The 27,753-nt window shown below is 50.1% G+C and overlaps 1 protein-coding gene across 3 annotated transcripts in view; it reads left to right on the top strand.

Annotated features, from left to right (window-relative positions):
• LOC123756087 (diacylglycerol kinase epsilon) overlaps nt 1-27,753 on the top strand; it is a 150,645-nt gene that overhangs the window by 59,898 nt on the left and 62,994 nt on the right. For all 3 annotated transcript variants that reach the window (XM_045739074.2, XM_045739075.2, XM_045739073.2), the window contains one exon: nt 14,773-14,914. In XM_045739074.2, coding sequence (XP_045595030.2) covers nt 14,773-14,914 — 142 coding nt within the window. The remainder of the gene's footprint in view (nt 1-14,772; nt 14,915-27,753) is intronic.

The following is a 27,753-nucleotide window of genomic DNA, read 5'->3' as shown; positions in this document are numbered from 1 at the left end:
CTAAAAAAATTTCTAAGGTCACCATAATGTCCTCTCCTGAAGTCTGGTTTTTCAACTGCTTCAACCTCCTTATTTTCTTCCAGCTTATAACGCATTGCATACTTTATTCCCAAAAAGACATGGTCACTTTTACCCAAGGGAGGAAGGTACTGAATGTCAAATATCTCTTCCTCCTTCCTGGTAAATATCAAATCTAGCATGGAGGGAACGTCCCCTTCCCTCATCCTCGTAGCTTGTTTAACATGTTGATACAAGAATGTTTCCAGGATGAGGTCTACAAATTTACAGGTCCAAAAATCTTCTGTTTTAGCTTCATATGCTTCCCAGTCTATGGATTTCAAGTTGAAGTCACCGACTATCAACAGTCGTGATCTATCGTTATCCGCTCTCGCTATAATCTCTCTCATTATTGTTATAAGACCTTCACGTTTACTATCTAGCTCCTCCTTTGACCATGTGCTGCTTGGCGGTGGACTATATGCATTTATCATCATTAGTTTATCATCCTCATAGCAGATCTCTAGTGCTATTATGTCAACTTCTTGTGGATTGGCAGTCATTATTTCCTTCACCTTTAGGTGTTCTTTTACCAGCACAGCAACGCCACCGCCTTTCCTAATTTTTCTGTCCCGTCTCCAAATTGAGTAGCCCCTCGGGAATATGACCTCATTTAAAATTACATCTTCAAGTTTTGTCTCCGTGAGTGCAACAATGTCTGGTGTCTGCAGCTGTATTACATCACTTAACTCCAGTATCTTCGATCTCACTCCATCTATGTTGGTGTATGCAATCTTCAGGAACTTGTTCCCCCTCTCCTTATTCTTCACTCCCCCTCTCTCTATTGATTTTGTTGGTTTGCCTTTATGTACCACTTTACTGGTTTGCCTACCCCTATCACTTTGTAGAAAAAAGAATTTATTTCTTCTTCATTCCTGCTCTCATTTAAATGTTTTGCCTCGGCGAGGTTCAGTTTCAGCTTCTCTCTATCTTCTTTTGAAAGATCTCGTCTTAATGACCACCCTTTCCCATCCTCATCCCTTTGCAATTTTCTAGCATTCCTTAGTACTTCTTCCATCTGTTTGGCACCGTTTAGGGTGATCCTCAAAGGTCGATCTTTCCCTTTTATGTACCTGCCTATTCTCCTGTAGTCGCACACATTCTCTCTGTTTGTAAGACCTTCCACGAGGCCAACAATTTTATCTACTACTTTAGCTTCTTCTACAGCTCTTTCTGACCTAGATGTTATCGCCTTTTCTTTGCAGCCAAAAATGATCAGGGACTTACTCCGATCAACTGTGTTTTGCACCAACTTCGGGTTAGATGCCAATTCTTTTCTCACTTCTAGCCTAATGTTTGTTTTATCTTGGTTGCTGCAGTGTTTGACTTCCTTTACTGCTTCTTCTATTTTTTCCTTCTCCTTGGCCACTTGTGCATAAGTGAGTTGCATATCTTTCTTGCACTGTTCTATTCCCTGTGTAACTTCCTCCATCTGTGCTGACAAAAGCTGTTTCTCCTGTTGAATTTCCTTGCCTAACCTATTGTAGTCATTTATGTTTAAATTTACTTTAACTTCTTCTAAAGCTATTTTTAAGAGTTTATTTTCTTCTTCCATGGCTTTGCAATTTGTTTCCAATTGATTCTTATCCTTGCGCAAGTCTTTCACTAAACCCTCAAGACATAATACTTTGCTATTCAAATGGTCATTACTTTCTTTCAATTTACTAATTATTTCTACATGAGAGTTCACTATAGTATCTAAATTTACCAACTTGTTATGTAGACTACTAATATCAATGCTTTCTTCATTGAATCCCTCAAAATCAAGCTCTGTTTTGTTTTTCCCCTTGCCAGTGGCCATCTTGAATGTTCTTCTCTGCACTGTAAACACTAGGGCAACTTTTTCTCATCCGATTTTTCACTTCCCTTAGCACTTTCCTGTTATCTCACCTATTTTTCAAGAGCACTATACCTTTATGTTCTCTGGGACACCACTCACTACCATCAACCTGTACTACAATACTTAGGATTGTTGAAATATGCTGGAGCTCCTCTGCTGCAAGTGTTGACCCTAGGGGTGTCACCTTTTGAATTTTGAATGGTTGTGCTGGGACTTTGTGGTTTTGCTGTCGAGGTGGGCCTTTAGATGCAGTTTTGTGCCTTCTTTGCCTGGCCGGCGTAGTGCTCTTTGCCACTAGTCGGCGGCTTGTGCTTTTACAATATATGTCCTCACCTAGTTGTGCTTGTGGGGGTTGAGCTCTGGCTCCTTGGTCCTGCCTCTCAACCGTCCGTCAACAGGTGTATCGGTTCCTGTGCCTCTTGGGCTCTGTCATGTCTACATGTGACATTGTATGGGGGTCAGCCTCGTTACTTGTGTGAGGAGTCGCCACATTACTTCTTCGTGCTTTCCCGTTCCCATTCTGACAAAAAAAAAAAAAAAAAAAAAAAAACTTTACTTCTATCTGTGGCTCTTTTGGGTACTCAGTTTCCACCTGTGTCCCCTAGTGCGTGTGCCCCTTGTGTTACATAGCCTGTCCTTCTCAAACCTGTCGATTCCCTTGGGTATCTTGTATGTGGTGGTCAGGTCTCCCCTCACTTCCTCTTCCAGCGAAGTGTGGTTTCATTCCCGTAGTCTCTCCTCATGACTTCGGTAGTGTACTTTTTCTTTCTGAAGGGGTTCTGTTCCCTTCTCTGTTGACTGGGCGCTGGGGGAGCAGCTTGCTCTGTTGCCTCTCGCTTGGTCCCGCTGTTGGTGGGCGCTTTGGGTTGTCTTCCGGCCTCTGCTGGCGTCGGAGGACGGCTTCTCCCCCTTGGGGGGGGTTCAGAGCTGGCGGGGTGGGCTTCTTCCCTGCGCTTCGTCTTTTCCTCTTCGTGGGTGCGTGGGGCGTGGTCGATCCGCCCCATCCTTCTGGGCTTCCCGTCTGCTCTTTGCAGTCATGGGCTTTTCCCGTCTGCTCTTTGCAGTCATGGGCTTTTCCAGTCTGCAGTTCTTCTGGACTACTTCCGTCTGCGCCCTGGATCCTCTGCCCTGCTCGGAGGACTGTTGTCTCCTGTTCGGATTCTGTTAGGGCCGGGTGCATGGATGGTGGACCTGGACCTCCAGGTCACTTCTTGGCACGTTCCTCTCCAGTTTTTCTGGGGCTAGCACGGTTGGTAATTACCTATGTGTACTTACCTAAGTGTAGTTACAGGATGAGAGCTACTCTCGTGGTGTCCTTTCTTCCCAGCACTTTGTCATATACTGCTTTGATTATAATTGTCATATTGTCATATAATGATTGTCATATGTCATAATGTCTTAATATGATTGTCATACAATGCTTTGGTGGTGGGGCTTCAGGTTTGCTGTTTTTATTGCATTCCCTATTTTGTGAAGGGCACTTTGTATACTCTTTGCATCTTTACCGGATCTTAGTGCCCTGTCTGCGTCTGAGATTCGGTGTCTGGCCTACCTCGACGACTGGCTGGAGTGGGCTCCCAGTCAGTCCGCTTGTCTGCTCGCCAGGGGTTGGTTCTTTCCAGATCGCTGGGTTTGGTTTCCTGGTGATCTGGAGGTTTTACCTTCTGTTTCCGTCCCGGGTTCGGACCTGGGCCTTGTTTCAGACTCTTGGGCCCCTCATTGTCTTCCCTCCAGAAGTGTTACTGTGGCTGTGGTCCCGCCTTTGGCTGTTCAGGCTCACAGCCCGGTTCAGGTGTTCCTGGCTGTCTGGTTTGCGCTTCGGAGGGTTTGGGTCACTAGGTACTCTACCATTCAGCTCTGTTTGGACTGTTCTCTGGTGGTTCTTGCCGGAACCACAGGGGGTTTGGTTCACCGTGTGGTTCGTGTCCGGGGTGTGTCCTGCGTCCTGGTGGACAGCTGTCTCGGTTCATTCCTCTTCGTGGGTTGGCCAGTCGTCGCCGATTCGTTTTGTTGGCTCTGTTGGGCTTATGGACTCCTGGCCATGGACGTCTTCGGGTCGGCGTGGTCTAGGCGTCGCCCGTTTTGTGGCGCCCTTCCCACCTGCGAGGACTTCCCGGTGGAGGCTTTCGGCAGGCCTGGTCGAGGTGGGGGGTACCTGTACCTCTTCTCCCGGTCCAGCTGTTGCTTCGGGTTCTGGCTCGGTTGCAGCCCATTCCCACGAGAACAGTCCTTATGGTTCCACGGTGGCCGGCCCGGCCTTCTTTTCAGTCGCTGCTTGATAGGTGTCCGTACCCGGGGCGTTTTTCCTGAGGCTTCGCCTCTTTCAGCAGGCCGAATCGGTCCTGTCCGTGACTGGTTCGGCCCTCTCTTTGGCTCTTCGCGTCTGGTATTTTGACGCAGGTATCGCCATCTCTATGGTGTTCAGGTGGCTTTGTTGACGGTGTCCCACCTGCGAGCTTCGTCTTGGAGACTGTATGACGTTTATTACGTTTTCTCGCGTTTTGTTTCCCCTCCGGCCTGCTCATGAGTCGCCTGAGCCATCCTGGTCCTTGTTCAGGGTGCCTTCTCTTCCCCTCAGTTTGTGGTAGCCCCTTCGGTTTCAGTTTCCTCCTCTTTGGTACTGGTGGTAGCTTTCTTGGTGTGCAGCCTTTCTCTGTCCTGGCGACGGTTGAGACGGCTGCTTTCCGGAGGGGTTCTTGGGGTATTGGTACTTGTTTGGTTTGGCCGGGGGGTGCGTCCTGTGTTGTTCCAGTTGTGCTTTTTGCTGTTGCCAGCGTACCGTGCCTGGGGATGCGCTGTGGTTGATCCGGTTCCTTCGTTCCCTGTTTTCAGGGATCGGGTCTCCCGGGTCGTCCGCAGTGTTTTCCTTCTTCCTGCGGTCTGTCTTTGCGCCCGTGCTGTTCAGACGTTTGCAGCAATTGCTGCTGTGTTGGTGACGTCTCGGGCTCATTTCGGGCGCAGGGAATTGTGGGTCGCACAGGTTTTTGGCCGCCCATCCATATGTGCGTCTGTTCTTGGGCGTTCTTGTTGCCTTGGGTCACAGGTTTGCGACCGGTTGTCTTGGCTTTGCGTTGCAGAGTTTGTGGCGGCCGCCTCCCGGGTTAGCCCTTTCTTTTCCTTCTCTTTGGGTATGAAGCTCCAGGGAGCCGTAGGGGCTCCCCACAGAAAACCAGCGTTGAATGTAATGAAACGCCATTTTCTGGGTGAGCCCCGGAGGCTCCCTGGAAACCCTCCCTCCCACCGGTCGGCGGTTTTTTCGCGTTGGTTGAAGCTTAGCTTCCGAACTGGAGCTTGGCAGCCGGCGCGGTAGGTCCGGGGCTCCCCCCTCCCCCTCCCGGGGTGGGGAGGGCTGCGCGGACGATCGGCGCGGCAGTAAAGTGTGATGTTTGCTTGTTTGCTTGTTTCCTTGGGATTGTAGGGAGTTTTCTACCTCTCTGTTCGGTTTTTGTTGTAGTTTCTTACCATGTGGGGTTTGTTTTGTTACGCCTACCTTTCTGGGTGCCTAACCCCGGTCGATGGCAGATAAGGAAAACCCCCAACCATATGGGGTTTTCCAGGGCCATTGCTCCCTGAAACCTCTCTGAAGGGGCCAGGTTCTGGCGCTGGTCCCTGGTAGGTCTGAACTCCTTAGCTAATGTCCCGGTCTAACATAACATACATTAGCCCGATAAGCTCCAGGGAGCCTCCGGGGCTCACCCAGAAAATGGCGTTTCATTACATTCAACGCTGGTTTTTTGTCCGTTGCTGTTTGCAGAGTCTGCGGTGTCCCAGTTTCTGCATGCGGCTTCGGCTAGTTGTCGTCCTATGGCGGACTTGTTGATTCTCCGGAGCAGTCGTTCTCGGCAGTTTCGGAGGGGTCGTGCCAGGGTTTCGGTTTCCGCTGGTCGAGGTGGGCCTTTGGTGCCGGTTTCTGAGCCGTTGTTCCCTTTGGGGCCAGCGTCGTCTGGGCGGCGCAGTGTTCGCCCTGTTCGACGGTTGGGTTCTCGTGCGGGGCGTCGGCCCTTTCGCAGTTTGCCCCGTTGATGGGGCGATGGGGGGAAGGCTCGCTCTGTTTGCCCACGCTTGGTCCCACGATTTGTGGGCCTTTTCGGTCGTGTCATCCAGCCTGCGGTGGCGTTGGGCGACTCGTCCTCCTTTGGGGGGTTCGGGGCTAACAGGGCAGGTCTCTTCTCCTGCGCTTCGTCAAGTCATCTTGGAGTGGGTGCGCTTGGGCGTGGTCGAACCGACTACGTCCCTCAGGTGGGTTTCCCGCCTGTTTCCAGTGCCGAAACAGGACTGTGCGGATCTGAGGTTCATTCTGGACTTGTCCCGTCTGAACCCCTGGATTCCTTGCCCCTCCTTTCGGATGACTACTCTGTCTCAGGTCCGGCTTCTGTTGGAGCCGGGTGCCTGGATGGTGTCCCTGGACCTAAAGGACACGTATTGGCACGTTCCTATTCATCCGGGGTTCAGGGACTGGTTAGGCTTCGTGGTAGGGCGTCACGCTTACCGTTTTCGATGCCTACCTTTTGGCCTGAATCTGGCACCTCGCGTTTTCACGCGTCTGACCCGAGTTGTGGTGACCCGTCTGCGTCTTCTAGGGATTCGGGTTTTGGCCTACCTCGACGACTGGCTGGTGTGGGCTCCCAGTCGGTCAGCTTGTCTGCTCGCCAGGGATTTGGTTCTTTCCCAGCTCGCCAGGTTCGGGTTCCTGGTGAACTGGAGGAAGTCCCATCTGGTTCCGTCCCAGGTTCGGACCTGGCTGGGTCTTGTTTGGGATTCTCGGACCGCTTCCTTGTCTCTACCTCCGGTGGCGTTGCGGCGGCTGCGGGACCGCCGTTTGCTGTTTCTGAGAGGGTCCCGGGTCACTCGGCGGTTGCTCGAGCGGTTGTGCGGGAGTCTGAACTTCGCCATGCTAGTCTACCCGCCGGGTCGGGTTTGGCTTCGGTGTCTGTTTTGGTTCCTTCGGGGATGTCCTTTCCGCCTCTCTCGCGATCGTTGGGTTCGCCCTCCGGGGGTCTTATGTCGGTTGCTGCGTCACCGTCTTCCTCTTCGGATTTTTCGGGGTTCGGTGCCTTGGCGCCTTCCCGAGCCCTCGCTCGATGTGTTCACGGACGCGTCGTCTCTCGGCTGGGGCTTTGTGACCAGTGCTCACCAGGCAGGCCAGGGACGGTGGGGTCCGTCCTTCCATCGGGCTCACAGCACGGTTCGGGAGTTCGCGGCTGTCTGGTTCGCGCTTCGGAGGGTTCGGGTCGCTCGGGGATCGACCATTCGCCTCCATTCGGACTGTTCTCCGGTGGTTCATTGCCTGAACCGCGGGGGTTCTCTTCGGTCCTTGGCTCTTTGGGGTTGGTCCCTTCGAGTGGTTCGTCTGCTGGATTCTCGGGGTTTGGCTCTCCGTGCGGTTCACGTCCGGGGAGTGTCCAACGTTCTGGCGGACGGTCTGTCTCGCTTCCTTCCCCTGTCCACGGAATGGACGGTCAACGACGACTCGTTTCGTTGGATCTGCCAGACGTACGGTCTCCCAGATGTGGACCTCTTCGCGTCGGCGTGGTCCCGGCGTCTCCCTCTATATGTGACGCCCTTCCCCGACTGCGAGGCGTTCGCGGTGGATGCTTTTTGGCAGGACTGGTCGAGGTGGGGTTACCTGTACCTTTTTCCTCCGGTCCAGCTGTTGCTTCGGGTTCTGGTTCGGTTAGAGACATTCCCGGGGAGAGTAGTCCTCGTGGCCCCTTGGTGGCCGGCCCAGCCTTGGTTTCCGGTGCTTCTGGCTCGGTGCCCGAACCCGGGACGTTTCCCGCGGCTCCGCCTCTTTCAGCAGGTCGGCCCGATCCGGTACGGGGCTGGTTCGACCTTCTCCTCTGCTCTTCGCGTCTGGTCTTTTTGACGCGGGTGTATCACCATTTCTATGGTGATCAGGTGGCTTCTTTGATGGTGTCCCACCTGAGAGCTTCGTCTAGGCGACAGTATGAAGTTTCCTGGCGTTCCTTTCGCCATTTTCTGGCTCTTCGTAGGTTGTCTTTTCTCTCGGATCGGGTTGTTTTGTCCTTCCTTACTTGGCTTTTTCAGGACCGTCATTTGATGCCTAATACTGTCGCTTCGTATCGTGCGGCGCTGGCGGAGCCGCTCCAGCTCGCTTTCGGGGTGGACGTCACATCCGCCCCGTTTCGTAAGCTTTCCCGTGCTATGTTTCACCTCCGGCCTGCTCATGCGCCGCCTGAGCCGTCCTGGTCCTTGGACAGGGTGCTCTCCTATCTTTCCTCTCCTCGGTTTGTGGTGGCCCCTTCGGTTCCTGATTGTTTTTCCAAGGCTTTGTTTTTGTTGGCATTGGCCTCTGGGGGCCGGGTAGGGGAGCTTCATGCTCTCCTCCGGCGCAGGGGTTACTGCTCTTTTGGTCCTGGGGGTAGGTTTGTCCGTTTGCAGCCTTCTCCGTCCTTTCTGGCAAAGAACGAGACGGCTGCTTTCCGGAGGGGTCCGTGGGTCATTGATGCTTGGTTGGTTCGGCCGGGGGTGCATCATGTGTTGGGTCCTGTTGCTGCACTTCGCCGTTACCTGCGCGCTTCGGCCGGAGTGGCTGGGGATGCGCTTTGGGTTGATCCGGTTTCCCTCGTTCCCTGTTCCAGGGCTCGGGTCTCCCAGGTTGTCCGCAGGGTTATTAAATCTAGCCAGCCTGCGGTCTATCCTCGCGCCCATGACGTTAGGAAGTTTGCGGCTTTGGCTGCCGTGTTTGGTAATATGTCTTGGGCTCATATTCGGGCGCGTGGATTTTGGAAGTCGAACAGGGTCCTGGCCGCCCGTTATTTGGTGAATGTCCCTGCTCCTCGTCGTTCTTGTGTTGCTTTGGGTCGCAGGTTGCAGCCAGTTGTCTCGACTTCGAGTTGAGGAGTTTGTGGCCACCGCCTCCCGGGTAAGTCCCATTTTTCCTTCTCTTTGGGTATGTAGCTCCAGGGAGCCGTAGGGGCTCCCCCCAGAAAACCAGCGTTGAATGTAATGAAACGCCATTTTCTGGGTGAGCCCCGGAGGCTCCCTGGTTACCCTCCCTCCCATCCGGTCGGCGGGATTTTTCGCGTTGGTTGAAGCCTAGTTTCCGAACTGACGGCAGCCGGCGCGGTGAGGTCCGGGGCCCCCCCCCTCCCCCTCCCGGGGAGGGGAGGGCTGCGCGGACGACCGGCGCGGCAGTAAATTGATTGTTTGATTGTTTTCCTTGGGATTGTAGGGAGTTTTCTACCTCTCTGTTCGGTTTTTGTTGTAGTTTTTTACCATGTGGGGTTTGTTTTGTTACGCCTACCTTTCTGGGTGCCTAACCCCGGTCGATGGCAGATAAGGAAAACCCCCAACCATATGGGGTTTTCCAGGGCCATTGCTCCCTGAAACCTCTCTGAAGGGGCCAGGTTCTGGCGCTGGTCCCTGGTAGGTCTGAACTCCATAGCTAATGTCCCGGTCTAACATAACACACATTAGCCCGATAAGCTCCAGGGAGCCTCCGGGGCTCACCCAGAAAATGGCGTTTCATTACATTCAACGCTGGTTTTTTAATGTTGTGAGGTGTGGGGGTTGTAGAGTTGGTTCTGTACTCATCTGGTAAGGCTCCTGGCTGTGCTTGCAAGGTTTTGAGCTCTGGCTCTTGGGTCCTGCCTATCTGGTAGAACTTGCGGGATAGTACCAGTGGAGTGCATTGGTGCTATTGGCACATTTGGGGAACACTGTATTACCATCAGAGGTCTGTGCTTGTTACACAACCTACTTGCGAGCATAAGCCTTCTTGCTGGTTCGTCCATGGACTTCCAGGGCACACTAGCCTGTTTTCGTATGGCAGTTCCGGCCCATCCTGGTTGTGGGGGTATGTGGGCTGGTGGGCTGCTCCCAGCAGCTGCCTGGTGGGCCACCCTCTGGCCGGTCTAGCCTGGCCTTGGGCCGAGCTTGAGGTGTAAAAGAGCTCCCAGTACCTCATCCAGCAGGTATCAAGCGGGGTTTCTCCGCCATCGGTCTCCTGGTGCGGGTTTCTGGGCCTGCGGGGTTTTGTCGTGTCTCCGTTGGCCCTGTCTGGGGTCTGCCTGCTCCGTTCTCTGCCTTTACAGAAGGGAGTTGCTATTTACCTGTTGCATGTTGCAGTGGTGCCTGTTGCTGCTGCTGCACGTGTGCATTGGTACCGTGTTTCACGGTGGCGTGTCCTTGTTCCTGTGTCCGGTTGTGGAGTGGCACTTTGCTGCCGTTTTGTGCCTGGGGATTGCGTGGGGTTTTTGTCCCTGCCTGATTGTCCACCCCTGGTTGTTCTCCTGGGGTTTTTGTGCTTCTGCTCTTTCTTCCTGCCTCCTCTGCAGCAGGGGTGTTCTGCGTGTGTTCTTAGGCGTTTTTCAGCCTGTGTCCTGTGATGTGCTTCTTTGTCTCGGTCTATTGCAGTTGTTCGTACCCCTTGGTTCGGGTACTGTTCTGGCGGCGACCCTTCCGCCGCCTTTGGTTTCCTAGCTTGCCCTGCCAGTTTTTTATTTTTTTGGGGGGGGGGGAGGGGTCTTGCGATGTCTCACGTCGGACCCGTCGTTTCTGAACTCCTGGCGGGCTTGCATGCTTTGGGGAGTTTTTCTCTTCGGCAGACGTTCCATCTCCTTGTGCCGCCTGGGTTTCGGTGGTCGCGCCCGAGATCTTCCCGCGGCTCCGCCTTTTCCTGGGCTCGAAGGGGCCTTGTCGGGGCTGCTTATGTTCTGCCTCGCGGTCTCACCTCCGGTTGGTGGTCGGGTGGCTTCGTGGTAGGTGTCCCACCTGCGTGCTTCTCTTGGCGGCAGTATGGGGTATTTTGGCAGTCCTTCCTTTTCCTGTCCCTTCTTAGGTGGTTACTCTTGTTAGCTTGGTTTACTCTCGGCTTGGTTTTCTGGTGGGGGTTGGGGGCCATCGTCTTACCACATACTGTCGCCTCTTTTCGTGCGGCGCGGGTGGAGCCGCTTCAGCTTACTTTCGGTCTTGGTGATGCTTCTGCACCGCTAGTCAGCTGTCTTGTGCATCGTTTCACCTCCGGCCTGTTCGTGCGCCGCTTCCACCATCCTGGTCTCTGGTCAGCGTGCTCTGTCTTCTCCTCGGTTGGTAGTGCCCCTTCAGTTCCTGTGTGTTTTTTCGTCGGCTCTTTCCTTTTGGCCTTTGCCTCTGGGGGTTGAGTCGCTGAGTTTTCTTGCTCCTTCGGTTTTAGCGTTTTGGTTGTTCGGTGGCAGCAGTCTCCATCTTTTCTGGCGTGGGGTGGGGCTGCTGCGTTCTGGAGGGGTCCAGGGTTTGTTGGTGCTTCGTTGGTCGGGCCGGGGGGGTGTCGTTTTTTGTGTTCAGTGGCGGCCCTCCACTGTTGTTTGCGTGCCACGGTGTTTGGGTCCGGAGCGCGTTTTGCGTTGATCCGGTTCTGTTCTTCCCGGTTCGCGGGTGATAGTGTCCCGGGTGGTCAGCCGTGTTCTTGCGGCTAAGCTGCCTGTGTTCTTCCCTCATGCCTGTGGCATTCGGGGTTTCTATGCTCTCGCTGCCATCTGGGCGACGTGGCCTTGCGGTCTTTCGGGCATGGATTTTTGGTGTTCGTGCAGGGGCCTTGCTGCTCGTTGTTCTCGTGTTGCTCCCGGGACTTTGCGGGGCTGTGGCGCCTTGGGTTGGCGTTTGCTGCCGGTTGTCTCGCCTCCTTGGGGGGTGCGTGGTGTCCGCCTCCCGGTTCTGTCCCTTTGACCTTTCTTTGTGGGTAGTTAGCTCCGGGGAGCCGACGGGACTCCCCCCAGAAAACCAGCGTTGAATGTAATGAAACGCCATTTTCTGGGTGAGACCCGGAGGCTCCCCGGCAACCCTCCCTCCCTCCGGTCGGCGGTTTTTCACGTGTTTTGACATCCAGCCTCAGAACTGATGGGTGGATAGCCAGCATGGGAGGTCTGGGGCTCCCCCTTCCCCCTCCCGGGGAGGGGGGAGCTGCGCAGACAGCGGCGCGGTGACGTATGACGTCATACTAGTTTCCTTGTTTTCTGTTGAAGAGTTCTATCCACTAATTCGGCTTTAGGTAGCAATTTTCACCAGAATAGGGGTTTGTTTTGGAATGCTTACCTTTCTGGATGCTTGACCCGGTTGATGGCAGACATAGAATGCTTCCAACCACACGGGAGTTTCTATAGGCCATTGCTCCCCTTGCCTCTCTGAGGGGGCCAGTTTCTGGCCGTGGTCCCCGGTAGGCCCTAGAACTCCATACACATGACTGATGCCAAAGTCTGACATTAGCATATCAGCCGGTAAAGCTCCGGGGAGCCTCCGGGTCTCGCCCAGAAAATGGCATTTCATTACATTCAACGCTGTTTTTTTTTCGGCTCTTTCCATTGGCCTTTGCCTTTGGGGGTCGAGTCGCTGGGTTTTCTTGCTCCTTCGGTTTTAGCGTTTTGGTTGTTCAGTGGCAGCAGTCTCCATCTTTTCTGGCGCGGGGTGGGGCTGCTGCGTTCTGGAGGGGTCCAGGGTTTGTTGGTGCTTCGTTGGTCGAGCCGGGGGTGTCGTTTTATGTTCAGTGGCGGCCCTCCGCTGTTGTTTGCGTGCCACGTCGTTTGGGTCCGGAGCGCGTTTTGCGTTGATCCGGTTCTGTTCTTCCCGGTTCGTGGGTGATGGTGTCCTGGGTGGTCAGCCGTGTTCTTGCGGCTAAGCTGCCTGTGTTCTTCCCTCATGCCTGTGGCGTTCGTGGCTTCGCTGCTCTCGCTGCCATCTGGGCGACGTGGCCTTGCGGTCTTTCGGGCATGGAAGTTTGGTGTTCGTGCAGGGACCTTGCTGCTCGTTGTTCTCGTGTTGTTCCCGGGACTTTCCGGGGCTGTGGTGCCTTGGGTTGGCATTTGCTGCCAGTTGTCTCGCCTCCGTGGGGGGTGCGTGGTGTCCGACTCCCGGTTCTGTCCCTTTGACCTTCCTCTGTGGGTAGTTAGCTCCGGGTAGCCAACGGGGCTCCCCCCAGAAAACTAGCGTTGAATGTAATGAAACGCCATTTTCTGGGTGAGACCCGGAGGCTCCCCGGCAACCCTCCCTGCCTCCGGTTGGCAGTTTTCGCGTGTTTTGACATCCAGCCTCAGAACTGATGGGTGGATAGCCGGCGTGGGAGGTCTGGGGCTTCCCCTTCCCCCTCCCGGGGAGGGGGGAGCTGCGCAGACAGCGGCGAGGTGACGTATGACGTCATACTAGTTTCTTTGTTTTCTGTTGAAGAGTTCTATCCACTAGTTCGGCTTTAGGTAGCAATTTTCACCAGAATTGGGGTTTGTTTTGGAATGCTTACCTTTCTGGATACTTGACCCGGTCGATGGCAGACATAGAATGCTTCCAACCACACGGGGGTTTCTATAGGCCATTGCTCCCCTTGCCTCTCTGAGGGGGCCAGTTTCTGGCCGTGGTCCCCGGTAGGCCCTAGAACTCCATACACATGACTGATGCCAAAGTCTGACATTAGCATAGCAGCAGGTAAAGCTCCGGGGAGCCTCTGGGTCTCACCCAGAAAATGGCGTTTCATTACATTCAACGCTGGTTTTATGATGTCTTCAACGAAACTGTTAGAGAAGCTATTGTCGACTAGGACTTGCCTTACCCTACAGAGTTCTTCATCAACTTCTTTCCATCCTGAGCTGTGGCTGAGAGCACGGTTGACGTAAGCGTTGACAACACTGCTCTTGTACCTGTCTGGGCAGTCACTATTGGCATTGAGGCACATTCCTATGTTTGTTTCTTTGGTGTAAACTGCAGTATGGAAGCCTCCGCTCCTTTCTGTGACTGTTACATCCAGAAAGGGCAGCTACCCATTGTTCTCCATCTCGTACGTGAAACTCAACACAGAATTCTGCTTAAATTCCTTCTTCAGCTGCTGCAGACATCTGGCATCAGGTACCTGTGTAAAAATCGGTACAATCGGGATGATAGCAGACAGAGTGTATCGTGACCCGGCTTGCACTCCTCTTGACATACCAGAAAGCATACTGAGGAAACTACTCCAAGCCTGCACTAAAGAGGCACCCTTCGTGAGCCCAGATGGGCACATGTATAAGCAAGTAGATGGGGTCGCCATGGGTTCTCCCCTAGGTGTCCTGTTTGCGAACTTCTACATGGGCACCATCGAGCAGAGGGTCTTAGTTGACTTGGACTTAAAACCCCGCCATATACTGCAGGTATATTGACAACATTTTTACACAGGTACCTGATGCCAGATGTCTGCAGCAGCTGAAGGAGGCATTTGAGCAGAATTCTGTGCAGAGTTTCTTTTTGAAGAATTCCATGTACAAGTTTGAAAGCAATGGCGATAAAGCAATGGCAATGGAATTCTTCGAAAAGAAATTTGTTTAAAAAATAACCCCTGGCATCTGGAATCTGAATCTGGTCCCTGGAGCCTTAGGTGACTCGAACCCACAACCAAGAGTCTGCCAGTCTGTTGGTTGTGGCTGGCAGTCCAATGGTCATGGGTTTGAGTCACCTAAGAACTCCAATTGTTTTTCTTATTGACATATATCACGTTAGTGTCATTTTTCTATGTAATTCGAATCAGTGTTGTAATGTTGTCCAAACAGTTACCTGGTTTGGTGCAGTTTACCCATTTGGTGGGATTTTCTTCAATAATGTGGTGATCTTGTGACCCCCCCTCTTTCCTATACCTCCATTGAAAGGGCCAGATTCTAGCCCTAGTCTATGGTATGCACTCAAGATTCACTAGAGCCTGGTGTGGTATCTAAGGGTTGGAGGATTCCAGGCGCATAGCTCAAGGAGCTGCTGAGAGACTCATCAGAAAATTGTATTGCATTTCATTAAAAGCTGGATTTTTCTAAACGTCATAACAAGCTCAGTGCATATCTTGTGTAGACAACATGCACAATGCTGCTAAATTGCAATATTCATGCATGTTTTGCTCATAGACTAAATCAAAATTCTGTAAAATGCAGGTGTGTGATTTGGGTGAACTGAAGGCCTGCATTGTACCACCAAACTGTATTCGATTAAAATTATCAAGAATGAGGAAAACTTTGCTGTTTAAAGAAGTTTCAAGACCAGAGGTTCCTAACTGGAGTCCTGTGATTGTTATCGGTAAGTGATAATGTAATGTAAGAAGCTGTTTTGGGTAAGTATTGGGTGAGAGTGAATAGGACGTTTATAAACAGTAAACCGGGAATGGTAGGAATAAGGTGGTTTCAAAATAGATAAAGATGGGTAGAAAGGTGTTTGATAATTAGTTGGTTGGAGTAGGTAGGAAGGTACAGGTATTTGGAAATTATAAGTTTGGGAACTGGTAAAAAGATTCTTACCTTTGTTTTATCAGTGAAATCTGGCTCTACTGTCTCTATTTCCTAGCTATCAGTGGTTTTAATTATCATGATATTCTAGTTCATTATCTTATTTACTCTTGAAGCTGTGTCATTCAATAAGCCAGTGGCATGGCACAGTGAATGATGCTTAATTTACTCAGTCAGTTACCCACTGTTTGGACTGGCTAGTACAGTCATTAGTTTAGTTATCGTAAGGATGGTATTGCCTTGGATTGAGGGACTTAAATAAGTTGCTTCAAATTCCTAACACTGGGAAACCATCCTCAAATTCTTTTTTCCCATTCATGGCATAAAAGTATTAGACCTATTGACGTCCTCCTAGGCCACCTACTGACCATCCTCAGAACAACCCAGAACAGCTGCCACACCTAGATACCTATTTTACTGCTGTGTGAAATGGAAACATACCAAATGTATGTATATTAATGTGGGAATAGAACCCAGGGGAAAATAGTAGTGAATTGACTGTCTAGTGTACTGTACACTTCATGGGGTATTCCTGTGTCCCTCGGTTTACTTTTCCTGCCAGTACAGTACTGACTACTCTCGTTAATACTCTCCCAGGGGGAAGCGTGCGCTCCGCGTGTATGCACGAACTACTTCTGGTGGTGCGGGCGAGCGCGCGGTGACACTGAAATGTGTATACTCATTTCAGTTTTCTCATCTTAATTAATTTAACACTTTCGCACTCTCGTGGCGCTTAAACGAGTGACCAATTTTTTTCTCGAGTCAGAGCATTTGACTCGAAAATGAGTCCAACAAAAAATATTTGCATAAAATTCATTTTTTCTGGGGGGAGCCCCTACAGCTCCGCGGAGCTATCCATGGCTGATATGGATACCCTAACTATTTTGCATCAGTCGATGTGGGTGGAGTTCTAGGCCTACCGGGGACCACGAGCCAGAACCTGGCCCCCTCAGAGAGGCATGGGGAGCAATGGCCCATAGAAATGCACATGTGATTTGGAGCATTCTATATCTGCCATCGACCAGGACAGGCACCCAGAAAGGTAAGCGCCACAAAACAAACCCCTATTCTGCTTAACAACAAAAATCGACAAACGAGTGGACAGAACTCCCCCAGGAAAACGAACTAACAAGCATGACGTCACACGAGCTTCGCCGCATTTCTGCGCAGCTCCCCCCTCCCCGGGAGGGGGAAGGGGGAGCCCCAGACCCCAGCGCCGGCGATCCCCGCCCCAGTTCCTCGGCTGATGGGATAATGCACGGTCGTGTGGCTCCAGCTCCAGTCTTGCCTCAGTGCTGTGACTTGTTTGCAGTAATTACCTAAGTGTAGTTACAGGATGAGAGCTACGCTCGTGGTGTCCCGTCTTCCCAGCACTCTTTGTCATATAACGCTTTGAAACTACTGACGGTCTTGGCCTCCACCACCTTCTCACTTAACTTGTTCCAACCGTCTACCACTCTATTTGCGAAGGTGAATTTTCTTATATTTCTTCGGCATCTGTGTTTAGCTAGTTTAAATCCTCTTGTTCTTGAAGTTCCAGGTCTCAGGAAATCGTCCCTATCGATTTTATCAATTCCTGTTACTATATTGTACGTAGTGATCATATCACCTCTTTTTCTTCTGTCTTCTAGTTTTGGCATATTTAATGCTTCTAACCTCTCCTCGTAGCTCTTGCCCTTCAGTTCTGGGAGCCACTTAGTAGCATGTCTTTGCACCTTTTCCAGTTTGTTGATGTGCTTCTTAAGATATGGGCACCACACAACAGCTGCATATTCTAGCTTTGGCCTAACAAAAGTCATGAACAATTTCTTTAGTATATCGCCATCCATGTATTTAAATGCAATTCTGAAGTTAGAAAGCATAGCATAGGCTCCTTGCACAATATTCTTTATGTGGTCCTCAGGTGATAGTTTTCTATCTAGAACCACCCCTAGATCTCTTTCTTTATCAGAATTCTTTAAAGATTTCTCACATAATATATAGGTTGTGTGGGGTCTATGTTCTCCTATTCCACATTCCATAACATGACATTTATTAACATTAAATTCCATTTGCCAAGTGGTACTCCATATACTTATTTTGTCCAGGTCTTCTTGAAGGGCATGACAATCATCTAAATTTCTTATCCTTCCTATTATCTTAGCATCATCAGCAAACATGTTCATATAATTCTGTATACCAACTGGTAGATCGTTTATGTAGACAATAAACATCACTGGTGCAAGAACTGAACCCTGTGGTACTCCACTTGTGACATTTCTCCATTCCGATACATTGCCTCTGATTACTGCCCTCATTTTTCTATCAGTCAGAAAATTTTTCATCCATGTTAGAAGCTTACCTGTAACCCCTCCAATATTTTCCAGTTTCCAGAACAACCTCTTATGTGGAACTCTGTCGAAAGCCTTTTTTAGGTCCAGATAGATGCAGTCAACCCAACCATCTCTTTCCTGTTATATCTCTGTGGCTCGATCATAGAAACTGAGTAAATTCGATACACAGGATCTTCCTGATCGAAAACCATACTGTCTGTCTGATATTATATCATTTCTCTCCAGGTGTTCTACCCATTTAGTTTTGATTAGTTTTTCCAATACTTTCACTATTACACTTGTCAATGATACAGGTCTATAATTGAGGGGGTCTTCCCTGCTGCCACTTTTGTAGATTGGAACTATGTTAGCCTGTTTCCACATGTCTGCTACAATTCCTGCACATAGGGATGCCTGAAAGATCAGGTGAAGTGGAATGTTGAGCTCAGATGCACATTCTCTCAGAACCCATGATGAAACGCCATCTGGGCCAGCTGCTTTGTTCTTACTGAGCTCCTTTAGCATATTTTCCACTTCATCTCTAGACACCTCTATGTGCTCTATGTTGTGCTCTGGAATTCTTATTGTGTCTGGTTCTCTGAAGATTTCATTTTGTACAAACACACTTTGGAACTTTTCATTTAATGTTTCACACATTTCCTTTTCAGTTTCCGTGAATCTGTTTCCCATTTTCATCCTCTGGATATTATCCTTTACCTGCAATTTGTTGTTTATGAATTTGTAGAATAGGCCCGGTTCTGTTTTACATTTATCCGCTATCCCTTTCTCTTTCTTTTTCTCTTTTTTCTCTCCCTTTTCTCTTTTTCTTTCTCAGTGCTGCTCTTACGGTGGTCGTGTGAGCTGGGAGTAGTATTCTCAGGTACTCGGGCTGCATGTGCTTAGGGTCACCTTCCCTGAGTGCCCTGTAAGTACCGCCCTTGGGGCTTGGGGTTGCCTTCCACAAGTCACCTTGGGTCTACCTCTGTTGGCGTTTCGCTGCTTGGCGTTTGGCCGCCCCGAGGGTTTGGGGGTTTTATTCCCTTGTTTACCTTGGGGTAAGTGGTAGTTATAGCACTGGTGGGGCGCAGGGTACTGCGTAGCTAGTCTTCACCTATGACAGCGGCCGGCTCTGTTCCCTCTGGGTACGTTGTCCACTTGTGTGGTTTTTCTTTTATATTTGTTTTTGCCTGGTAGGGGGGTCTGCCTTGTGTTCTCCCCCCCTTATATTAGGTTCGTTTGTGTGGTGGCACCCCCTGCTTCACCCTCACGGGTGGACACGTCCCGTGGGTTCAGCTTTAGCAGTTTGCTTGGTAGTTTGGGGCGCCGGTTAGCAGTGCCCTGCCTGGGATAACCCTTAGCAGACCCAGTCTAGGGGCCCTGGGAAACCCCCCGGGGGTTCTCGGATCCGGTAGTGGAGACCCTTGCGTTCCCTCTTGCTTTGTGCGAGTTGAGGGTTGCTCTGTCCCTTTGTCTCAGGGTGACTCTCCTTGTTTTTGCCTCCGTCATGCTGCCTGTTGGGTCGGTGACACATTCGACCCTTGAGTCCTGCGAGCTTTGTTGCTTGTTCGTGACTCCATTCGCCCAGTCTGCTGATGAATTGCCGTGGGTGCAGGCAGCTCGCACGTTGCAGGGTAGGATGTTGCAACGCGCTCTGGTTTGTCGCTTCCCCGGATGCCCCGATGCTGCCCCGCTTGTGTAGGGACCCAGACTTGGGGGTTTTGGTCGCTTCGGCCTAGGTTCTTCCACACCCCCCTTGTTTTTCCCCCTCCTGCTTCTGGCCCCTACGCATTTGCAGGCTTCGGGGTCGTGGCGGGGTTAGAGGTTCTGAGACTTGGGCAGTTTCGGGGGTTGCCCCGTCCGGGGTAGCTGCGGAGGCATTCGAGTCTGTTCCTCCGGCCGATGCTCCGGGGCCTGACCAGTGGGCCCCCTCTCTTTCAGCTCTCTCGGCTGCCCCGGCTTTTTCTTGTGGGGCGGGGTTTTGGAGGTCGACTCGGCCCCGGGGCCTGGTGCAGAGGCTCCTGGCGTTGGGGAGGAGCGGCCTTGGGGGCCTTGGCCTCCATTGCGCCCCGCCTGGATTTCAGTCCTGAGCGGGGCTTACTGTTACGAGGAGTGGGGTTTTCTTTCCCCCCTCTGCGTACGATTTGGGCTTGGGTTCTGCTCCTCCCCGGGTTCGGTTCCGTGTCCCTGTGGTTTCTTTGGTTCCGTCTTCAGGAGGTTTTCGGCTAACCGCATCCCTTCGCCTGCGGTGCGGTTGGTCTTTGCGGCTTACCACCTGCGTGTCCCGGAGTTTGCCTTCATTCTGGTTCCTTCTGTTCTGGACAGGTTGGGCTCCTTGTAGCCATTTGGGCTCCTTGTAGCCGTTTGGGCTCCTTTGTAGCCGTTTGGGTTCCTTTGTAGCCGTTTGGGCTCTTTTGTCGCCGTTTGGGCTCCTTTGTCGCCGTTTGGGCTCCTTTGTCGCCGTTTGGGCTCCTTTGTCGCCGTTTGGGCTCCTTTGTCGCCGTTTGGGCTCCTTTGTCGCCGTTTGGGCTCCTTGTAGCCGGTTGGGCTACTTCTCGCTTTATTGGGCTACTTCTCGCCTTGTTGGGCTACTTCTTGCCTTGTTGGGCTCCTTTCTTTCGCGTCCTGCGCATGCGCCGTGGGAGTTTGTTTTGGTTCCGGGCTGTGTGCACACGTGTTCTGCTTCTATTTCTCTCGAGGGGCTTCGCCTCTCGCTCTTTTCTTAATCCAATCCGTGCCCCGTTGCTTTGGGAGTGTTCTGGGGTGCCGCTGTGAGGAAATCATGGTTTTTCCCTGCGTTCTAGGGTGGGGAGCCTCCTTCGCTGCTCCCCTCCTCTCCAGCATGGGCGCACTGGCCGCCCCTGGCTTATACGGACTCGAACGCTTGCGTCATGGCCCTTCAGAGCCTATGTTCTGCAGGTGAGGTTTTGGCGTCTCCTTCGTTCTGACGCTGTTTTTGTTTTTGGAAGTAGGAATGGGTGTACATACGTACTTGAGAACGTGGACCGTATCACCCAAGGTGCCTACTGCAGGGCTATTAGCCCATACTGGGCAGCTCTTGTTCTCTCCACCTGCTTCCTTCCTCGGTTCACGGGTGTCTGCGGGTGGCCTCTTGTCCCTTCCGAGGTGGTTCCTGCCTGTACTCCTCCTGCCCCTCTCCTATGCTTGTCTAACCTTGTTTGAGTTCGGGGCCCCGCCTCCACCTTGTTCCGCAGTGCAACGGTGGGGGTGCCTGTTGGTAGTACGTTTTCCTGTGTCGGTTTTGTGTTCGCCTCCTTGTGTTTGCAGGTTGGGTTCTGGCTCTTTGTTTTCGCCTCTCCCCTGTCGTTTGCCTGTCAGGCGGATTCTGTGCTTCTTGGGCACTCTCATCTCTGTTCTTGGGGCTGTGTATGGGGTCATAGCCCCATACACAGCCTACATTACATACACATACACATTACATGCCTAATGTGTTCCTTTGATTGCCTGTTATACTGCACACGTTTCTACTACTGTCCCTGTGGCTCAGTTGGGTGCTCGGTTTCCACCTGTGTTCCCTTGTGTGCCACTCCTGTATGATTTATCTATCTTCTCTGTCGCTTCCTCGGGGAGTGTGGTGACGTTTTGCTGCGGTTTTGGTACTGCAGCTGCGTGTCGGGGTTGGTTGTGGCCGGCCCTTCCGTGCTCCCTCTGGGGCTCTCCCTCCTTGCCGGTCTTGCTGTGCCGGGCCTGGTTTTTCCATGTTCCTTGGATTCTCTGTCTTGTCCTCGCCTCATTGTGCTGGCTGGGGATGAGCTTGGGGTCTTCGTCTCGCCCCTCGCCTATCCTCTGGTTTCGGTTCAAGTTCCAGAGCCTAGCGGGCTCCCTTCCTTCGTGTTTTTCACGGCTGCCCCGGGATTTTTCTTGACGCTGGGGCTTTGAGGGGACAGCTCGGCCCCGGGGCCTGCAGGGTGGGTTCCCGGGGCTGGGGTGGGGCTCACGTGAGGGGCCTCAGGCCCCGTTGGTCCCCGCTGGGGTGTTTCTACCCCTCTGGGAGGGACTTGCTGTTTTATGGTGTGGGTTTTTCCGTTCCCCCTCTCCACACGTGCTTTGAGAGCATCGGCCCCTCCCTGGGCTCGGTTTCCTTGTCCATTGTGCCCGTTGTTTCCGTCCTGTCGGTGGGTGCTTTTCTACGATCTTCGCCCCTTTTTTCCGGGACGGGCCTTCTCCGTTATGTCCCCCTCTTCTTGGGGTTTCTGCATGACTTTTGGTCTCGGGTGCGACAGGGTTTTGGTGCCTTCGTCCTTTGTGTTTGCTTTTTTTTGTTCTCTAAGGTTCGGGATGGTTTTGCTCCTTCCCGTTTTCTGGTGCGTCTGTCGTCATTTGGTTGAGCTTCCCTCCGGTCCTTTCTGGGGCTTGTGGGTCCTCTTCCCGGCAGCTTCTGAGTGTTGGCCTTTTTGTTCTTTTGTGAATATCTCTTCTCTTCACACTGTCTCGGCGCTACTTGTTTTCCTGGGAGCGATTTTGCTCCTCTTAATGAGTCTTTTCGCTCCTGCCCTTCTGCGGGGTGTTGGTGTGGGGCGGCTCCTTATGCGAGTTCCTTCCCTGTCAGCTGCACTTGTGGAGGTGGACTTGCACACTTGTGGCATTTTCGTTTTGGTCCTGCGTTTTCTTTTCCCTCCTGGGGCTGTCATAGGAGTGGCTTGCGGAGGATGTAGAGGCGCTTGGGGCCGTTCCTGGGTCTGGCACCTTGGTTTCTGCTGCTAGCTTTCGGTATCGATATTCCTTCTGCGCCGTTTCGCAGGTTGTATCGTGCGTTGTTACACCTCCGCCTGCTTATGCACTGCCTGTGTCGTCCTGGTCTTTGGACAGGGTGCTCTCCTGTTTTTCTTCTCCTTGGTGGTTGTGGCTCCTTTGGGTCAGGTTTGCTTTGCCTCAGTTTTCTTTTTGTGTTGGCATTCGCCTCTGGGGGTCGTGTGGCAGAGCTTCTTGCTCTTCTTAGGCGCAGTGGTTTTTGGCTCCTATGGTCGTGATCATAGGTTTCTTCGTCTGCGGCCGTTCTCCCTTTTTTCTGGCGAATGATATACCTTGGGTTGTTGTCTCGACTTCGTGTTGTGGAGTGATTCACCGACCGCCTCCCGGGTATGTCCCCTTGTTTTCTTAGGTAGTCTTTGGTGAGGTAGCTCCGGGGAGCCGTAGGGGCTCCCCCCAGAAAACCAGCGTTGAATGTAATGAAATGCCATTTTCTGGGTGAGTCCCGGAGGCTCCCCGGCACCCTCCCGCCCTCCGGTCGGCGGGGTTTATTCGCGGTTTTGATATCCAGCCTCAGAACTGGGGCGGGGATCGTCAGCGCGGGGGTCTGGGGCTCCCCCTTCCCCCTCCCAGGGAGGAGGGAGCTGCGCAGACATGCGGCGCGGCTCGTGTGACGTCATGCTTGTTAGTTCGTTTTCCTGGGGGGAGTTCTGTCCACTCGTTTGTCGATTTTTATTGTTAACCAGAATAGGGGTTTGTTTTGTGGCGCTTACCTTTCTGGGTGCCTGTCTCAGTCGATGGCAGATATAGAATGCTCCAAATCACATGTGCATTTCTATGGGCCATTGCTCCTCGTGCCTCTCTGAGGGGACCAGGTTCTGGCTCGTGGTCCCCGGTAGGCCTAGAACTCCACCCACATCGACTGATGCAAAATAGTTAGGGTATCCATATCAGCCATGGATAGCTCTGGGGAGCCTCCGGGACTCACCCAGAAAATGGCATTTCATTACATTCAACGCTGTTTTTATCTGATCGACTTTGGGATAGTTTTAAAATGAGCACCTTTAAATTGCGCACAATTTGATACCATAATGAAAGATGTAACATGAAACTTGATGTCAAAACACTTGAAAGATTATAAATATGTTTATGGACCAAGTTTTAAAATATTTGGTAAAATTCAATTTATTGTGCTAATATTATGGAATTAGTTTTAAAATGCATGCCCTTTGATTGCGAACAATTTGATACCGAAATGAAAGATGTAATATGAACATTTATGTCAGAACACTGGAAAGATATAAATAATTTTGTGGTGATGAGCCTCCAAACTTAAAATATTTGTTAAAATTCTAGTTATTGCTCTATTATTATGTGACTAGTTTTAAAATCCACGCCTTTATATTGCAAACAATTTGATACCAAAATGAAAGATGTAAGATGAAAATTGATGTTATTACCACTATTGCTCACTCAACATGCACGCGGTCAACTTAGAGGTCATGGACCCAACCCATGGACCCATGGACGTGCGGGCGAGAGTCCGGGCAAGCGCGCGATGACGCCTAAATGTGTATACTCGTTTCAGCTTTCTCACCTTAATTCTTGTGCTACATCATTCGTTTTGGTATCATTGTGTTCGCATTTAAATTCCCTACAGGTGTGTATGAATACAATGTCCAAAAGCCTGGCGTGACTTCCAACAGCAAAGCCTAAAGTCGGCATAAGTTACCCGTGAGCGCACAAAATCAATAAAATGTGTATACTCGTTCCATTTTTCTCACCTTAATTCTCGTGCTACGTCGTCATTTTGGTATCATTGTGTTTGCAATTAAATTCCCTACAGATGTGTATGAATATAATGTAAAAAAGCCTGGAGTGCCTCCCCGCAGAAAAGCCTAAATTTACCCGTGAACGAGCACCAATTTGTACACTGCAACCTAATGTGTGTACTCGTTCAGTTTGATAACATCAATTTTCATGTTACGTCTTTCATTTTGGTATCAAATTGTTTGCAATAATAAGGCACGTATTTTAAAACTAGTCCCATAATAATAGTGTAATAACTGTAATTTTAACAAATACTGTATTTTAATTCTGGAAGTTCATCATCACAAAATTATTTATATCTTTCCAGTGTTCTGACATAAATGTTTGTTACATTTTTCATTTTGGTATCAAATTGTTTGCAATGTAAAGACGCGCATTTTAAAACTAGTCCCAACATAATAGGACAATAAATGGATTTTTACCAAATATTTGAATATTTTGACCAAAAACCTATTTATAATCTTTCAAGTGTTCGGACATCAAGTTTCATGTTATATCTTTCATTTTAGTATCAAATTGTGCGCATTCTAAAGGCGCTTATTTTGATACTATCCCGAGGTTAATCAGATAGAAAATGAATTTTATACAAATATTTTTGTAGTGGACGCAAGTCAGGTCCAAAGTTAGGATTCGAGAAAAAAAAATTGGACGAAAGTCAGGTCCAAAGTTAGAAATACTGTTAAAATGAACGAGTATACACATTAGGCCTTGGTTTGCATATTGGTGCTCGTTCATGGTAACTTTAGGCTTTGCTGTGGGGAGTCATGCCAGGCTTTTGGACAGTATATGCACATACACCTGTAGGGAATTCTACTGCGAATGCAATGATACCAAAACAAATGACGTAGCACGAAAATTAAGGTGAGATAACTGAAACGAGTGTACACATTTTACTGATTTTGTGTGCCCACGGGTAACTTTTGCCGACTTTAGGCTTTGCTGTGTGGAGTCACGCTGGGCTTTCGGACATTATATACATATACACCTGTAGGGAATTCTATTGCGAATACAATGATACCAAAACGAACGACGTAGAACGCGAATTAATCTGTACTATATAGGGAGGACCACTCACTGGATAAGCAGGAATTCTTACAGAGAAAGTCCAAAAATGAACATACAGTGACACCTCGAGTTACAATTGCCCCTACTTGCGATATTTTTGAGTTACGATGTAAATTTGGTCGGAAAATGGGTGGCACTGGCCGACCTACCTCAATTCACCAGAGCCGCATGCTTAATGACAATCACGCTTGTAAGATATTCCATTATTTTGGGGATTTTTTGTTTTTTGAACATAAAAGTAATTATTCATATCACACCGTGTGTCCCAAGAAAGTCAGTGGTAAGGTTCAACATATGAAAACACATGTAAGGATGACCATAGAGGCAGTACAGAATGTCCCTTCCTCAAAAATAAAGAAAATGTGTGCAGCATGGGAAGAACTGCAAACTTTTGCTGAAACGACTCGCCCAAATCAAGCTGCAGTAGGTCATTGCCGTAACCTTTTCAATGACACTGTGATGAACGAAGGGAAAAACAAATCTCCATGGACAAATTTTTAGTGAGACAAACAAGCAGTGAACCACAACCAGGTCCTAGTGGTATGCATGCAAAACATAGGAGAGAAAGTACCCCCAGAGAAGTCATCACTGCTTGATGTTATAATGGAAGGGGACTCCCCTTCCTAACAGTAACACTTCTCCTCCTCCCCCCTCCTCACCATCTTCCATACACCATCAAGAGCCCTCGATAAAGGTAAGATAAACATATGTACTGTATTGTAGTTAGAGAAAAAAATTGTATTCAGTATAAAATGTATTTTTAAGTTAATATTTTTGGGGGGTGAAACGGATTAATTCAATTCCCATTATTTCTTATTGAAAAATTCGTTTTGGCTTACGATATTTCGATTTACGGTCCATCTCTGGGAATGGATTAAAATCGTAAGTTGAGGCCCCACTGTATTCAAAAAAATTTGTACCACAACCATCATATGTCAAATTTACACACACACTATTAATACTACATGGTTAACCACTGCACTGCCCGAAACGACAAATGCTGTTTTGAGAGTTATTCGTTTTTTTTTAATTAGGCTATATTTTAATGTTTTTTAATGTTTTCATCACTCTGTCTTTTAAAAGGAAAATAGTTGAGTTTGGAAACATTTTGACATTAACTTTACCTGAACATTTATAAAAACAACAAAAATATGTCCTTAACAATTGCGCAATGAAGTTTTTGCCAAAAACAGGTGCACAGTGCAGGGGTTAAGGGAGAATTTAAAAATGTAATTTAATCCCTGGGCTGTGGTTCTGTTTATTCCATGCAACACTCAGGTGCATATAAAATATGAAAATAAAATAAAAAAAAATTAAAATTTTCTTGTAATATTGTTAAAATGGGTTCCCTGATCATGGGAAAATAAAAAACAAGTGTTGATTGTAATGAAGTCAACTGAAAAAACTGAGGGTCCCGGTAGTACAGTCAAGTTCATTCTCGATGCACAATCGAGAATTCCGGGTTTGAATCCTGGGCGTGACAGAAATGGTTGGGCATATTTCCTTTTACCTAATGCCTTTGTACTTAGCAGTGAGTAGGTACTCAGGAGTTAGTCAGCTTGTTGTGGGGTTGCATCCCGAGCGGGGTCAGTAATTTGGCCTTGGGGGGGGGGGCCTCGATAAAAGCCAAAACGTGTATGAATACACTTGGGTTTCTTGTCCTCCGACACAGTGAATTGAACTGAGTTGAAATGCCAAATTTCTGGGTAAGCGTGATATGATCACCAGTAACAAAGTAATAATTGGAATGTGCATAAATTGACAAAAAGAAATTCCTGAAACTGGCAACCTCAAGAACAGGTGGTCACAGAATCAAGCTAAGAAAACAAAGGTGCCCAAAAAATATTAGTAAGTTTTTCTCTGGGGGGGGGAGCCCCATCGGCTCCTTGGAGCTATTGAGCTGATTGTAGCTAATATTAGTACTAGGCTTCAGTCATATGGCATTGTCATGGCTACCGAGGACCACTAGCCAAAACATGGTCCCCCTCAAAGAGGCGATGGGAGCAATGGATTGTGAAACTCCTCTATGAAAATATTCATGTCTGCCATCGACTGCGGTTGAGCACCCAGGAGAGTAGACGCTTCAAAACAGACCCCTTTTCGTAGAAAAATTGTAACCTGGAGACCAAACAGAGGCTAGAAACTCCCCAAGGACAACAAGCTAACAAGCAACGCGTCATCACACCGAGCTCCGCTTGTTTGCACTGACCCCCCTCTGGGAGGGGAAGAGGGGGCGAGTTCCGGCCCACCAAGCTGGCAGCTGGACTGTCAGTTTGTCAGCTGAAGCTAAACGGGGTGGAAGTCACTCAGTTTCCTAATTGGCTTCACCCTGCTTTTGTTCCTACTGTGCATTAGCGGTGGCCAGGAGTTTTGTTATGGCTGTGGTTAGGGATACAGCAGATTGCATGTTGCATGCTAGGTTTAGGTTGTTGCAGCGAGCTTGGTTGGTCACCCGCTTGAATGCCCCGGAGCTACTCCGTTTTGGTTTTAGGGACCCTGACTTGGGGGTGTTGGTTGGTTCAACCTTGGTTCAGTCTGCACCCCTTCGTCCTTCCCTTGATGGTGTGATTCACCATTCTCCTCTTTCAAGAGAGAATTTGCCTCAGTGTTTGACCCGGTCTCCATTGAGTTCGGGTCTTCTTCCCCATATTGGATACACTACGATGTACCGGCATCTTCCTGGCTTGCTGCCTGCCCTTTCTTTTCATTGGGGACGTGG

The sequence above is a fragment of the Procambarus clarkii genome, chromosome 36, assembly GCF_040958095.1.
Source record: "Procambarus clarkii isolate CNS0578487 chromosome 36, FALCON_Pclarkii_2.0, whole genome shotgun sequence".
Classification (NCBI taxonomy): domain Eukaryota; kingdom Metazoa; phylum Arthropoda; class Malacostraca; order Decapoda; family Cambaridae; genus Procambarus; species Procambarus clarkii.
The sequence above is the reverse complement of the archived record's forward strand: the minus strand, read 5'-3'. Positions and strand labels throughout refer to the sequence as shown.